Here is a 17,298-nt window from a genome sequence, read left to right as displayed (position 1 = left end):
TAGTCGTAAAGATCCAAAGGACTGCAATACAAATTGTTAATACAATGACCTCATTAACATAAAAAATTCCTCCAATTTGATGTATTCATATGAAGATCCAGTCTTTCTCTTTAATTATTGAAGTTTTTCTTATTTTTGTCGTCTGTTGTTTTGCCATAAATCAGATCGCTGGAATTTTACTTATATTGTTCTACGTTAATTTTACGTGGAGGTCCTTTTAAGTTTACTACATTTATTTATTATGTTCAATATTTAAGGCTGTACGATGATCTGTAGTTGTTAAAATCTGCATATGTTTTACTCTGACGGATAAGTATCTATATAATATTATGAATCTTCATTGTGCTTTACCCGAAATTGAATTAATAACTAATTATGTTCGATTGGTTTTTTTTTCGTTACATTTTAGAAATACACATTTCAAGCTAATTCATAATGGTACTTGCTGAATCATGTATAAGTTAAATATTTTTTAATAATATGATTATAAGCTCGTTAATGTTGAGGTTATACTCTTAGGTTGCAGGCGACACAACGTTTCTTACAGACACAGTAAATGCCATGGTAACGAGCATTATGACAGAGCTTGTAAAAACTGAATCTCTGTATACACAAAAATCTGCCGACGGATCACAGACATTGTTAGAATATTTTGCAAGTGGATTATGTCTGAACAACTGCAGTGATAATGGAATTTGTAAAGAAGGTTTGTTCAGAGAAGCAATTAAAGCGATTAATTTATAAGTTAAATGAAAATAACACTTATACTTCTTTTTCCTCATAAGCTCTGTAAAAAGTAAATTCACAAAAATACTGAACACCGAGGAAAATTCAAAACCAAAAGTCCCTTATCAAATGTCAAAATTTAAAAGTTTAAACATATCAAACGAATAGAAAACAGCCGTCATATTCCTGACTTTGATTATCTGATTTGTATGACAGTCGCTACAAATTTCATTTTATTGACAATAATGTGTGAACAAAACAAACAGACATAAAATTATGCTCAAGTTAACACTACGGTCCGACCAATTAATATGGCGTAGATATAAAATGTTTTTTTTTTATTTATTTAGTACTCTTGAAGTATTTTAATACCATTGTTAAACACAATATAATTTTCAACTACCACTTGTTCATTAAACACTTGAAATAAACAGTGTTGTGTGCTCACAATTGTAGGGGTTTGCATTTGTGACAGTGGATATTTAGGGGAGGATTGCTCTTATAACACTTCGTCACCACCAACTGGTATCAGTCTTCCTTTCAATGGTGAATGTAAACTCACAGTTCGTTCATGTGAAGCAATGAATGTATTTGGAGAATTTGTATCAACCTCTGTATGGTGTAAGCGGAGACATTTTCAGGTATAGTTTTACATATATGTTTTTGGAGGTAATATACCAATTAAAATTTGTGTTAATTTCTTAAACAATGAAGTGATTAAATTTACAAATCTAAAAAGCAGTTTCCGTCCTCACCTTTCGATATTCGACTTGAATGCAATTGAAGACAAAGAATCTTCTATATTTTAGAGAGTAACTATGCGTTTTACGAAGCATTCTTGGTTTATCCCAAAAACACAGAGGCACACATAGCATCATAAAATGTTTTACGATTCAAGCGTCTGGTGTATTAACTTGTAAGCCTGGTACCTTAAATAGCTAATGCCAAACGTTGGATTCTGTTGATAATATTGCAATTGAAATATATTAAATATTTTCAGATTTTAGAAAATGATCTGCTGTACACAACAAGCAATGAAGTTGTTTCAGTTGAATACAGAAACCCCTTCATGTTAACACTAGATCTTCCAACGTCTAGGAAGAAAAGATCAGTAGACAGCAACGTTTTGTCAGAGGGTTATGACATCAGTTTTTCATATGATGGCCAGAATTTTGGGAAGGAAACCAGTATCATTATTTACGATGATCTCAAGTATTCATGTAATACAACGACAAAAACGTGCATATCATTGGTATGTAAATGTTCTACAATCCCTGTTTAAGGCATTGCAATAAACTTAAGGGGGTTTCCTTTTTGCTTCATTACGAACTAGTAAAGCCTTGTATTTGAATTTGGTAATATTATAGATAATAGTGATTAAAAAGGAAACTAGAGTCACCAAAGAACAAACAAAAAGTGAGATCTCTATATTACTAGTACTTCATCTATGTATCACCTTCATCTAGACGATGATTAAAATCTTACACAAACGTCATAATTTCAATAAATCAACTATGATTTAGTTCAACGAAAAAAATAAAGAGAAAAAGAAACAATTAAAAGAAAAGTAAAAGAGAGAAACAAAAAACAAACCATTTAGCTATTTATCGGCTGAACAGAGAGCTTTTGCACAAAATGATAAAACAGCAATACACAATGATTATTTGATTTAAAAGACTTTTTCATGGTATATTGACAACATTATACACAACATACCTTAGAATCGTGTTAATTTGCTCTTGTATTATTATAACCGGCAGCAAAGAAACTTATTCATATTAGTTAGAATATGCTTTCACAAAAAGTAGGCTTTCAACTTCCTTGGATAAACTGAAATACATTGTCTATACTGGCCATTGAATATTTACTTTCTTAGTTCTAATATATAACTATTTGTTTTAATATTGTCATATTTTAGAGTCTGTAAAATTATTCGCTTCTAGATCAATGTTTTATTATAGCAAATTTGAAAGAATATGATATCGAAAATCTATTTTCAGATTGTGGACGAATCAACAGAAACCAAACAGAGTAAATACCTTAACACATTCTTTTTTATATTCTACAGATAATCTTTATCTCTATATCATGTATATATGGCATAATTTTCTATATATCAACTAATAATACCGTTAATAGTTACTTTAAAATTTTAAAATGTACGTGTGTAAGATATATAATTGTGATTAAGCAATGCTTATAACGTATTCACATTAAGTGTAAATTAAATGACAAGAATTCTTTGAGAATAATATCTGAACGTCTTTCAAAAGTACATCTAGCTATATTTTTACATAATAGAAAGAAAGATAACATATTTAATTAAATACCGAACTCTGAGGAAAACCGAAGATGGAAAGTCCCAACTCAAATAATTAAATAAAAGCTCAAACACATCAAACGAATGGATAAAATTATCATATTCCTAACTTGGTACAGAAATTTTCCTATATTTTCCTAAACGGAAGGTTATACAGTCAGAAGAAGTGTACTTAGCGGCCAATTTGTTTTCGTTCATCTGTGTATAATTTTGATATTACAAATGGCGTAATTTTTTTCCGAAGTTGATGTTTTTTCTGTAATTGTTAAGCATTTCACAGCGGTATAATACTTTTACTTTAATTATTCATCCCTTATTTTTTATAAATGTTTTATTCAAATTGTATCAGATCAATTGTATTCGTTCAGTGTATGCTCATTTGTAGTACGACGTCTTTTGATTGAGGTAAGCAATCCCAACTTATATTTTATAGTGTGTTTTTCCATGTTGTGATGTTACGCTATTGTTTCAGATAAGAGTGAAGGTTTGGTACCATTTAAATGTTTAAACCGGCTGCAATTGTTTTCATCTGTCCTACGACAGGAAACTGATGTTTAGTAGTTTTGGTTTGTTGATACGGTTGATAAGTCTTTCTCGTCTTTTTATATAGACTAGACTGTTGGTTTTCGCGTTTGAATGGTTTACACTAACTTGTAATGTTGGGGCCTGTTATAGCATGCTGTTCGATGTGAACCAAGGCTCCGTGTTACTTGAACAATGATGGCTTACTTTTATGAATTAGATGGAGAGTTTTCTCATTGGCACTCTAACCACATCTTCCTATATCTAATTATCTACTTCAGATGTTTGATGTATACAACTTAATATTACACAAAATATTAATCTCAAAATTAATTTATAGCCTTTCAGTTGTTGATCTATTTCTACATGTCAACTCGATTAAAACAAATTTTTTTAATATTTTCATTAATAAAAGGCAAAAACATTTATGGTGAAATACCTCCATTGAATTTCCTAGTTCTCGTCAAATTTATTTTGAATGTTCATCTTTTGAAGTGCAAGTCTGTAATGATATCAATGTTTTACTTTTATGTAGTTCATTAATGCTATATGGCTGCTTCATGTATTTTATAGATGTCATTATGATTGTGGTCCCAGTTACAGTATCATTGGTTGTTATACTTGTGATAATAGGTGTTATTTACTTTAAGTTGACGACCAAAGCTTCAAAGTAAGTTACAAAATGAATATTTTAGTTGTTATCCTCTTATTCCATATTATTGCCAAAGTTGACATTTTAAAACATTTCTTTACATATAATATGTATAAAGAGTGAAGATGTGATATGATTGCCAAGAAGACTATCTTCACAAGAGACAAAATGATATAGCAATTTACAACTATAGGTCTACGTTAAGACCATACCGAATTGTCAGCTATGAAAATCCCCAAAATGAAAAATGTAAAACAATTCAATCGAAAAAACTATCGCCTGATTTATCTACAAAATAATGAAATAATGAAAGATAAAAAAATATGTAACACAGCAACAAACAACAACCACTGAAATACAGACTTTGGACAGACACATAGAGGAGAGAATGTGGCGGGGTTAAATATGTTAGCGTGCTCCAAATCCCCCCTAATCTGGGACAGTGTTGTAACTGTACAACATAGGAACCAACCATAAAAATCAATTTAAAAAGCATAACTTACCAAATAGAACAAATTAAAAAACTTATAACAAAAAACTCAGAGTTAAAAAGACATGTATACAATTGTGTATAGATTGTTAAAGTTCGGACAGTAAAAGTCATAGAACATATCTTTTTTCCAAAATGCGAGAAACAAAGCTGAGGGGACTCCTTGACCTAAAATAAAGATCACATGACTCATAAAACATTGCAAAATTTCAAACGAGAAAACATTTTAAATAACGTAAGGCACAACTAACTAATGAAAAAGCATGCTCGAATATAAAGATAATTCTATGGTTATTTATGATAATATTTAGTTAAGAGGTCAAAGTGGAGAGCTTTAGTTACGGTATTGACATGTTGTTAAAAATTGTTTGTCTTAGTGGCATGCTATGTTTTCAATTGTATTATTTTTAGCACCGCGCATTATTGTAACATTACAGATAAATACACAGGCGAGACACAATTTAAGATCATCTGACGTATATCGTATACAAATAGTAAAAGATGGGCGAAAGATACCAGAGGGACAGTCAAACTCATAGATCGAAAATTATATGTTATGCATCTTGTTTTTCATTTGAGATATATTTTGGTAAACGGAAGAATATTGAGTTCGAAAAATGTTTTATCGCACGTTATATATGCACACGTTTGATACTTACGTAATATATAAATTATGCATGAATATCGTTTGTAACGAACACATCCATTATACATCTTGAGCTTCTCAAATGATATTTAACAGAGCGAAGATTGCTTCCTATGGAGATGAACCTGATCAGAAGCTCACGTCATCAGACAATTGGAAAGGAAGAGAGAGTACTGTTAGCGAACTTCAATTCAGCTTTGATAAGACCACAGATGTGGATGTTTTCGCTATGCAGTATCCTCCGCGTAAAGAGAATGTCAATGTGTGGAACGGCGGATTTAAGACTTCTTAATAGTGAATTTTATTCCGTATTTGAACAAGAAGATATTATGTGCCTTCATGCGTTTTTAAGTCTTATACCATTGTTTTTGTTATATCTTTTAATTTTATAGCACATAATTATGACAACATCTTATAATATTTTATATTCTATCACGTTTGCATGTAAAGTATTGATGCATTTGGTTATTCGTTTTTTTTACATTACATTATAATCGTCGACAAAATTTATCAATAATTGCAACTATATAATAGCACTAAACAGTGTGTCAAACATTGGCTCAATATTTCCACCCAGTAGAACCTCAGTATACATAATCATTTTACAAGTAAGTTTGGTTAAATTGAAATATAAAAATGCACAAATACTTAAAGAGACATTAGCTACGAGACCTGAAATAAATAGAACATGATTCAGTTTGGTTCAATCATTGATAAAAGTGAAATAATATAATAATAATTCGCTATTAGCAGCCGATTTATTTAAATTTTGTATAATGACGCAGGGAAATATTGCTGACGTTTCATTCACTTGCAAATGAATAACTCGACCTAATTGAATCCGTATTCATGTGACCTTTGATTTAATTCACTAAAAAGCTAGAGATTGGTTTCGTACGTTTAACCGTAGTCATCCAAAGACGGTCAGCATTAAAAATGAAACTAAGGTGAACCATCTAACTGACTATTTTTTTCATTCAACCGAATACGTTTTAATCAGTTAAATTAAATATTAATTGTTTTACTGACAATTGTGTTTGAACGTGGGGTTTTTATGTAAAAAGTTCATGTAAATCTACATGTAAGATTTACTTGCAGAAGAACATGATATATCCATTTATGACACAAAATCACTAAATGCACATAGACCTAGATATAGGACATTTAAAAAATACACCATCACTGCAGTTATCATCTAAAAGTCACAGTAAGGCCTTCAATATGCGAAAAATAAAGTCAATGCAGGTTTGCTTATCATTTCGAAAAACAAGAATGCGCAAATTGAAACTCGTAAGGATCACGTATTGTTAATGAATTATAATCGATAATTCACAATAATTCGGACCTTTAGGGAACTATTCCTGTTATCATACTCTGTGTTATCAAAAAGAAATCTACACGAATGCGTTAACACCATTTGGAATGTTTTACAATGACTACCGGGAATCTTTTTGCTAAAATTAGGTTCGTTTTTATCATAAATTCAATAGAAATGTAGTGCATTGATTGTATATGAGACCTTTTTTTAAATTTAGAATCCAGCCAAAACAAATGTCATATTACACCAAATTGATATTGAATTAAGCTATATAAACTAACAGATCAAGGTTTTCTGAAAAAAATATCATGCTTTTATAAAATGTAATTGTGGAGGTGAAATATCATTGATTTGTGTCTTGTTTTTTGTTTTTTTTATCAACATTGTTTTAAGAAGTGCATATTCTTGGAGTAATAATAAGACAATAAACGGAAAGCGTATTGCAAGTTTTTAATAAATGACATGATCTTCATGATACGTTAGTCTTTTATTTATTTTCTATTAGAAAGATTAGATTTGACGTCTTGCATATTAATTTGATATCATGTTTCTACGGGAACGTTAATAATTATATAGTTCTTGTCCGTTCGTCCATACTTTTTTCCGAAAATTCAAAATCATAATTTTATTTAGAACTTACAGTTCTTAGTTTTACTTTAAAATAATTTTATGATGAATCACAAAAAATCGGTGTGTGAAATCAAATGTTTCGGTTTGCCTTATCCCCCTTTGTACATGATTGAGAGTTTCTAGAAAAGAGATTAAATTAACAAAGAAGTTAGAAGCTCAACACACTCGTGTCGAAAATTTAAACCATTGTCCATACAAACTCCTTCTTTGATGTCAGGTGGATATGTGTCTCATTGGAAATTATACAACATATCCTTATGTTTTATCATATTGATAAGAGTCTAGGTAGGAATACAACGAAATCAAAAAACGAAAACAAAAAAAAACAAAAAAGAATTATGGTTCAGAAAAAAAAAACAAAAACAACAAAAAAAACAAAACATAAAAAGCACCAAAAAAAAAAACCAAACAAAAAAACAAAACAACAATAACAAAAAAAAATGAAAATACAATATAATGGAAAACAAAACCCAAACATTTGATATACAAATAAATGAATTAGTTTTAATGAATGAATGAATGGATGAATAAATCACATTAAGAATGCATAATCATTGACAGTAGTATGCACTCTCATGAAATCAATAGTGACAGTGGTTTGTGATGATAAAAATTGAAAATGAAAAGATACAACAATCCGACCAAAGAGCAGACACAGTACTACAGAAATTTTCTCATTTGTTACATTGCTAGAATGCTGTCACGTGGATCAAACCGTTGAAGCGTGACCTCATAACAAGGAGGTACACGTCCCATCTGAGCATGATATGAAGGACTACCATTTGATTTTGTGGAGCAAGGGGACATAATTAAAAAAACAAACAACAACAAGTACACCCACTCCCCTCCCACAAATTAAATTGGCATTGTTTCAAACAAAAGTACAATCAGTACATATCTTTTAAGGTCTTAAAAAAAAAAAATGCGCATTTGACATTTAAATGCTCGTTCTGTAATGTCTAGTTTATTGTTCCGATAATTTTAACACATGAATAATCTGAGTATAGTTTGAGGTCACTGGTCTTCTTCATTCAATTTGCATTATTTGGACAGTAAGGTCCATTATAAAGAGGGACACTTTCATAAGTTTTATTTGCAAAAAAAAAGAAAGTTTAACAAAACGAGACAATACTCATACTTTGTTCATGATTGAATTGTTTTCAAAGCTAAAAAGTGTTGTCTTTAAATTCAAGGAATATTCGATGGTTTTTCTCATATACAATGTATTGCTATTGAATTAACATCTTTCTGTGCTTTTTCTACGCCGAAATTTATCTTTATGAAGGGACCTTGACTACGACACATCTTGTTTAAATTTCGACCACCACACAGCGCAAGTATGTGGGCAATGAAATTATCTTATATACCGGGATTGCAATTGTTAAATCAAAAGACACATAAGATGCGCTCGAATAATAAAAGATTAAAAGGCGAAATCATGAACGGAGTTATAGGATATTATAGACCAAATATCTTGAAATTGATCAGTAATAGTCAGTGAATCGAAAATGTTCTGGAGAATGTTTCAAAAACTGTGGGATAAAATTGTTTTGTGTTCTACTTTATCAAATTATATGCGAGAACTTATTATTATTATTTGAAAGATATATGCACAAAAGTTCCTGGGTTTAATTCTACAAACAAAAATTCTAAAAAACGGTATGTTTTTTCTTTTTTTTGACGTTGTTGAAGGCCGATAGTTACCTATAGTTGTTAACTGTTTAGACTACATCATTTGGTTACATTTTCAAATGAAGTATTTTTTTTAATCTATAGTTCTTCATTCACGATTGCTTTTTGAGACGTGACCTTCTCGAATAAAATATTACAACAAACTTTATGTAGTCAATCTGTTTTCCACTAATGGTTTCAAGTTAAAATACATTAATTTTATTAGATTTAATAATTTTCCGGTTACACCACATTGAGCTAATTTCGTCCATAATTTAAAAAACCTAACACTATCAAAAGTCTTTTGATGATCAATCAAATTAAAAGATATTATAATGGCAGTCAAAAATAAGAGATACGAGCACTTTGTTACCATGTGGAATGCATTTAAAAAATTATTTATGTTTGACATTTGTTTTTCATGTACTTAAGGTCAAAACTAACATTCTATATTATTGCATCTAATAGCACACATTTTATGTACTGAAAATCTAACAGGCTATTGATATTCCTTTTTATCATAAAATACTTAACCCTTCTCATGTGCCACACAGTGGCACCTAAACAGTTAACTTTAAATATTTTTTCTCTCGTATTTATGTTCTCTTTTCATATAAATATAAAAATGAATTTTCAACAATGTTTATAATAATAAATAGATATATATTCAAATGTATTGTTAATATAACTGTTTGTATGTTTAAAGTGTTGTATTTGTTGAAATTCTTGAAATTAAAAAAAAATATATAAAATAAAAAAGACCCCAATGTATAGCCTTTTCCCGTGTAGCGTTTGTTAGGATTAAATGAAGAGCAAATATTGTATTTTATAAAAAAGAAGATGTGGTATGATTGCCAATGAGACAACTATCCACAAAAGACCAAAATGACACCGACATTAACAACTATAGGTCACCGTACGGCCTTCAACAATGAGCAAAGCCCATACCGCATAGTCAGCTATAAAAGGCCCCGATAAGACAATGTAAAACAATTCAAACAAGAAAACTAACGGCCTTATTTATGTAAAAAATGAACGAAAAACAAATATGTTACACATAAACAAACGACAACCACTGAATTACAGGCTCCTGACTTGGGACAGGCACATACATAAATAATGTGGCGGGGTTAAACATGTTAACGGGATCCCAACCCTCCCCTAACCTGGGACATAGGTATAACAGTACAACATAAGAACGAACTATAAAAATCAGTTGAAAAAGGCTTAACTCATCAGATGGACAAACATACAAGTGGACGTGGCCGGGTACTTATACATCCCAACACAAAAAGACACAATGAACAGATCTGAGAGTACTCGCAGTTATCTGACAGCTAGTTCAAAGCCACTAACAACTAATAAAAAAATCATACATCTAAGACTAAGCTATCAATCCGTACACATCCAACATAGTTCACTGACCAAGTTTAAATCCGAGCTATGCTTCTAAGAGGATATAAATTTCTGAATCAGATGCGTATTTCGTAATCTATTGACTTATGCAAGAAATCTTTTGGGCGATCCTTGAGGTAAAAATGTTTAAAAATCCAAAACCTTGGCGATGATATGTAAAAAGAATAGGATCTCGCTAACATGTTTAACCCCGCCACATTATGTATGCATGTGCCTGTCCCAAGTTAGGAGCCTGCAATTCAGTGGTTTTCGTTTATTTATGTGATCTAAGTGTATGCAAGACTAGACAGTACTCATCTAATAATATATGTGGCTTTTAACATTAACGATACAAATTGTTGCACATAGGAAGTGTCCGGAAATAAAATCATCAAAGATACCAGCATTAGAAATTATGTAAACCAGAAGCGCGTTTCGTTTGCAACAGACCTATTTGATGCGCTCGAATAAGGTAAAAAGACCAAATAATGAAAAAAAAAACATTGAACAGAATTGAGGTCTAACAGTCTAATGAGGACCTAAGGTCCCGAAATTTATCGATCAATAGTAAAAAACATACATTTTACTGAAGAGTGTTTCAACAACTGTGGAGTCAAAATATTTAGTGTTCTACATTTCTAATGATAGAGAAAGAACTTAATAAAGGTATATTGACAAATGTTCCTGGTTTTAATTTTATGAACAACAAATTTAAATATATATTTTTTTCTCGTCACTGAAGGACGAACAGTAACCTATAATTATTAAATTCTGCGTCACTTGGTGTCATTGACAATCATACCACATGTTCTTATTTTATATTTATAGTTCTTCATTTACAATTGTTATGTTTTAGAAGTGAAAACAAAATTTGTGTAGTCATCCCTTTTTTCCCTCATTTTCATGGTTTTAAGTAAGAACACATTGATTTTATTACATTTAACAATTTTACCGATATACCACATTAAGTTATATTCGTCCATAATCTAAAATGCTTAACACTGTTAAAAGCCTTTTTATTAATAAATGAAAAAAGAAAATAACCTTTTCCTATATGCGTTTACTTTTGCTTTTATTTTTATTTTTAAAAGAAAATTACAGTCACATAATTTTCAACGGTAATTTCTTTTTTCCTATTTCTTTTACTTGAAGCGAATTATATTTAAATGATTTATGCTGTTTAAAAAAATTACAGACTATTTACATAAGTTCAACTGTGAATCTAGAAACAAACAAGTATACAAATTAGATCTAAAAAGATTTTTTTTAATGATTTAAGATTTAACAGCGTTTATTTGAAATTGTAAGAAGATTCATAACACAAGTTCCCTACACCAGATGCACATTTTGTTATTTTTTTCAAATGTAAGAAACTCTTCAATGATGTTTGATGTCAAAATATTTAAAAACCCCTAACCTTGGCGATAAAATGTAATCAGAATACATTTCATTTGTGTTTGAATTTGACTAAATCATTTATCAAAAGACATTTCATCAATTATAAAGACAATTATTAACATATACTTCTTATTTGGAGTTACATTCTGTATTTAGTCCATAAGTATTGCACACTGAAAGCTTCAAAATCGTGTATTTGTATAATTATTCAATGATTTGTTGTGATATTTTCCCCTTTTATTAAAAACTTATCAGCTGTATCTGAAATGTAGATGGCGCTTTATTTAAATGATAAGTTGAAGAAATACCAATTTCTATATTTGTCAATCAATGCAGCAGATAAGACCCTGGACCTATTTATTTCACCTACATAAACTCTATAATAGAGATAATTGTACTAAACACGTCAAACTTTTTTTCGAACGAAGCCGCAAGAAGAGTTTCGGGATTATCGAATAGGGATGATTGTAAGAAATGCATTCAACTTTATCAATTTATTCAAACAAAACAAGCTTGAATAGTTACTGGGGTATCGAAATTTAACGCATTGAATTATTTTTGGATGGGGTTCTTTACATTCAAGGCGTACTAAGACGAAACTCGTCTCTTCTTATAAACTACACAACACAAATAATTACTAATTGTAGGTTGCACTTGTGTAAAACCAGCAATGCAGTTTTCCATAGGAACTGCCTAAATTGCATATGCAGTCACTCTTCATTCAGGAAGTTTTGAGGAGAATGTTATATTTCCCTGGAAAGGAGACATGCACTACTTTTTTTTGCACTAATAAAAACATATAGCTGTGCGGCATATTTTCAAGTTTTACTGCCCTCCATTTATAAACATTGCAGGTTCGCACTGAATTTTTCCATTAAATTTGACTCAACACCCAAATGTCTTCCAGTCCTCCTGAAAAATAAGTTAAATAAATAGACATTTTTATTTATATCCATTTAATTCTCCAAGCAAGTCTTAATTAAAAAAAAATTACTTTGCATCCATGGCAACAACTATGTAAACAGTAGCAGTATTTTATGCACATTCAATTTCTCCCCAAAAGAGGCGTGACTTGCAAATCACACGTGATTTACAAAGTGCAACCTATACTGTACTTTCAAACCCCTTTTAGTATCAAAATATTCTTATATTCTTGTTGTTATTTATGTAAGTAATAGAAAATAATAAGTTACAATGGTAGTTTTTTCATAATGGTATTTTTATAGTACTTCTAGTAACTATACCCTGTTTGCGGCAAGATGTGTTTTTTTCCTGTTCACTTTTTTTTTTTTTTTATTCAAATTATTATTTTTTTTGTCTACTTAATAAACTCATTATATATTTGTTTTTCTTGTGCCTTTGTGTAATAGCTATTTGAATCATGGTTAGTTTTACTACAATCTGTTTATTTTGTAGAATTTTTGTCTTCTTTATGTACTATACCATAAAATGCATAAAAAGTTGTCATACAAGCTTTAAAAAACTATCCCTATAACAAAAACATACACCTTATCTTTACTTTCTGTTTATGTTATAGCACACAAGCCTGTCAGCACTGATAAAAAAATTAAATGAAGAGAGGTCAAACTAAATGAACTTGTCAAATTACAAAATAATGAGATTAGCCATCATGATGATTTTTATATAATTTATATAAAAAATCTTACATCTGGGGTCACCTTCAGTTCCATCAGATATAAACAAAAAACTTAGTCATTCATGATTGTTTAGTTGTAAGGTCCTATATTTGATGTTTAAATATTAAAATACTGGAATAAAGTGCATTTCAAACAATTCTTACAATAACAATGGGTCTAATCCCATGGCGTCTAAGGAAATACACATTTCAAAAAGAAAACAAGCCATATAATAAGGGGGAAAATACAGAAATAAGACTTTACCTGCTGAAAAAGGCAAATTTGTGAGACTACCAAAAGACTTGTATGACTTAGTGACTAAATCTGTTCATAAAAAGAATGTTCAACTAGTTCCTGCCTCTACAAAGTCAGCTCGCTTTCTAAGGCCGAAGCCTCCGACAAAAACAGAAGTTGAAAAATGTGCTGAAAATGAAACAAAAACAGGGTAAGAATACTTTTTTTGTTATTAAGCTTTCAAAAATAATTAAACTTGCTTAAAAAAGCCATTTATAAACAACTATGAAGAAAAAGGCATGTGTCTTATATGCCAATTCTTTAAATGTGACATCTGAAGAAAACGCAAGCTAGGATTATACTTATTTTAAAATTTCTAGTCCTTTATATATTTTCAAGAGCTAAATAGTGCATGGTTTTTATATATAATATATATAAAAACACAGGCAAAGAAAAAAATATGCACTTTTGAGAGTACATTTGATCAAAAAGCTTATTTAAAGAAAACACTATTGTAAGGGAGGTAATTCAAAATAAAATTATTTTCACATTTTCCAAATTTAGTTTAACAAATAAAAAACTAATTCACTTCAATTTTGGCAAAATTTTTCAACTTCAGGTCAGAGAAAAATAGTTTTCGACTCCTTCGGATCAATGAACTTGAACAGATGTGGAATGAGGTTTTCATAGAACACAGACAAATATCCCCTATGTGTACAGGGTTCATATCATGGGATTTAAGTGCAGAGCAGCAAAGAGGGGCTGCCTGGAGGGAAAAAGCAAGCTGCAATGAGTGTTCTTACCATTCAAAAATGTTCAACCTTTACAATGAGGTGATCGCTAAGAAACGTGGTCGTCGAACAGCAGCTATTAATCTATCCATACACGTCGCACTTAATCACATAGCTATCAGCACAACTGGTCTACAGAAATTATTTTTTTGGTTCTAATATACCAGCTCCTTCCACTTCAAGTATGCAACACAGTGCTAATGTTGTTTCTGAAATTATAGAAGAGTACAATCAAAAGGATTTGGTTCAGAAAAGAAAATTAATTAAGGAAATAAACATATTAAGAGGTGATAATCCTAATATTATTAACATTCAGGCCGACGGAATGTATAATAACCCTATTTATTCCGGAATGGGTAAAACACCATTTCAACCAGCTACCCAATGTACATATAACATGTTAGAAAATAATACTTATAAGCACAGTATTGTAAGCACAAGACAAGTGTCTAAGCTTTGCTCAAATAAGAGTGAACATAAAACAAAAACAAAAGTTAAATCTCACAAAGGTCACTGTTCCGCAAACATTGAAATGCATGACAGCATAGGCAGTGAGGAGCGATGGGCTAAAGACTGCTTGTTAGACCTGAAAAATGATGGTCTGGAAGTTCAAGAAATTACCACTGACCCTGACAGCAGTGCATTTAGAGCTGCAGAGTCTCTTTTTAAAGCTGGTACAACCAATACTCAGCCAATTCATTTTCTAGATACAAGACATGTGTCCGCAAATCATAGAAATTTTATTAAAAAAATGTCAGGTCTGAAGGAAATAATGCCGGCACGATTAGATTCAGAGAAAGATAAAATGCTAAAAAGGTTTGCATTAGATATGGCAGCACGTTGTCAGGCAGAGTACAATGCTGCCTTTGATAAATTCAATATGGACTCTGTACGGGTAAAAGTTCACCTATCATATGCATGTCATGCTATAGTTTCTTGCTATCAGGGTGATCATAACGGGTGTACAAAATATTCCCTTGTTTGTTCAAATAGGAACAGTTTGAAGACATGGACTGAAAAATCAGCTTATCTGAAAAATAACTTTAAATTAAATAAATCAGAGAACACAGCAGCATTGTTACGTGAATGCGTAAAATATCGCCTTGGACCTACCATGCTAAACCGTACATGCAAAAACACTAACACACAAAAAGCTGAAGCAACTAACCGTGCAATACGTGCAACTGTACCTAGCAATGTAACATTTACCAGAAACTATAAAGGAAGGGTACATACAGCTATACACAATGTAAATAATGGCCCTGGAGAATCCATCGTTAAACTCTGTAAAGCGGCTGGGGTTCCCATCGAACCAGGAAGTCGTGCTGCCCGAGGTCTGAAAAATATTCAACAACACAATGAAAAACATAAATTATATAAGCAGTCAAAGCAGTACACAGATCAGAGATGCTCAAAAAAGCATGAACTATATAAAATATATGATGAGTATCAAGAGGAAAAAGACTACGAGAAAAACAAACTTTTACCGACAAAACGGCTGGCCGCAAAACAGCCTCAAGAGTATTCGTTTGCCAAAAAACTCCGATCAAGACATGTTAAAAATAAATAAATTACCTGCATCAGATAAGACAACACGGTAAATGATTATTTGTACACTGTTTTGTCCGTCTACAGAAAATTCTCTCTATGTTTATACTGTGCGACTCTAAAATCAGGTGCTCCGGTTTAATACATTTGGGGTTAGTTACTTTAAACATATTTATTTATAGTGGATTGGGAAACAAGTTTTGCAACTTATATTAATCCCTTTCCACTTTGCGGGTGCGAGTGCTGCCTTGTAGCGGCATTAGCCTGCTCTTTTTCGAAATCTACAAGGGTGTCTTTAACGTGCAAGAGATATGGCTCTCTCTTGACACGGGTCAGCCATTTATCGTCCCCTTCCGACGGACTATCATCGTTTCCTCGAGACCATACTCGCAAATGGTGTCAAGGGAGAGCCGAAAATTCAGTTCCTGAAATTTTCATCCCAATTGGGAATCGAACCAGGAACCTTTGTGTTAGTAGTCCGATGCACTAACCACTACACCACGGCTCTCTGGGCTCACATTTGGGGTTATGGCAAAGGTGTGAAATATCTAAAGGATCACCGTTTGGAGAGAAACGGGGAAGATTTTCTTTTAATATTCTTTTATCTAGCATATAAGATAATCTGTGAGCTCTTTCAAGAGTTCTAGTGCCATCAGGCCAATTCATAACTTTTTTCCCATAGACCCCATGCTCCAAAGCTCCAACCCACACTGTACAGTCATAATTTCCATAATTTTTTTCACTTTTCTTAGACAAAGCTAAAGCCAATGCATTCCAAAATGATTCCATGTTGTTTCTGTAAAATGAAAACCCAAAAGGGGTCCGAAATTGGGATCCCAGGGAGGCTGAGGGGTGAATTCCCATTATTTACCTTATAGGTTGCACTTGTGTAAAACCAGCAATGCAGTTTTCCATAGGAACTGCCTAAATTGCATATGCAGTCACTCTTCATTCAGGAAGTTTTGAGGAGAATGTTATATTTCCCTGGAAAGGAGACATGCACTACTTTTTTTTGCACTAATAAAAACATATAGCTGTGCGGCATATTTTCAAGTTTTACTGCCCTCCATTTATAAACATTGCAGGTTCGCACTGAATTTTTCCATTAAATTTGACTCAACACCCAAATGTCTTCCAGTCCTCCTGAAAAATAAGTTAAATAAATAGACATTTTTATTTATATCCATTTAATTCTCCAATCAAGTCTTAATTAAAAAAAAATTACTTTGCATCCATGGCAACAACTATGTAAACAGTAGCAGTATTTTATGCACATTCAATTTCTCCCCAAAAGAGGCGTGACTTGCAAATCACACGTGA

General features: G+C 31.4%; 1 protein-coding gene across 1 annotated transcript in view; it reads left to right on the top strand.

The window, feature by feature from the left end:
• Positions 1 to 6,735, top strand: part of LOC139523835 (von Willebrand factor D and EGF domain-containing protein-like) — a 41,038-nt gene extending 34,303 nt beyond the window's left edge. The window contains exons 17-22 of the mRNA XM_071318164.1: positions 520 to 706; positions 1,183 to 1,367; positions 1,727 to 1,978; positions 2,727 to 2,757; positions 4,142 to 4,238; positions 5,453 to 6,735. Of these exons, the coding sequence (XP_071174265.1) occupies positions 520 to 706; positions 1,183 to 1,367; positions 1,727 to 1,978; positions 2,727 to 2,757; positions 4,142 to 4,238; positions 5,453 to 5,648 (948 nt within the window). The 3' untranslated portion in view covers positions 5,649 to 6,735. The remainder of the gene's footprint in view (positions 1 to 519; positions 707 to 1,182; positions 1,368 to 1,726; positions 1,979 to 2,726; positions 2,758 to 4,141; positions 4,239 to 5,452) is intronic.
• Positions 6,736 to 17,298: the final 10,563 nt, after the last annotated feature.

The sequence above is a fragment of the Mytilus edulis genome, chromosome 5 (assembly GCF_963676685.1).
Source record: "Mytilus edulis chromosome 5, xbMytEdul2.2, whole genome shotgun sequence".
Lineage (NCBI taxonomy): Eukaryota > Metazoa > Mollusca > Bivalvia > Mytilida > Mytilidae > Mytilus > Mytilus edulis.
Note: the sequence above shows the minus strand (reverse complement) of the source record. Positions and strands in the feature narration are given on the sequence as shown.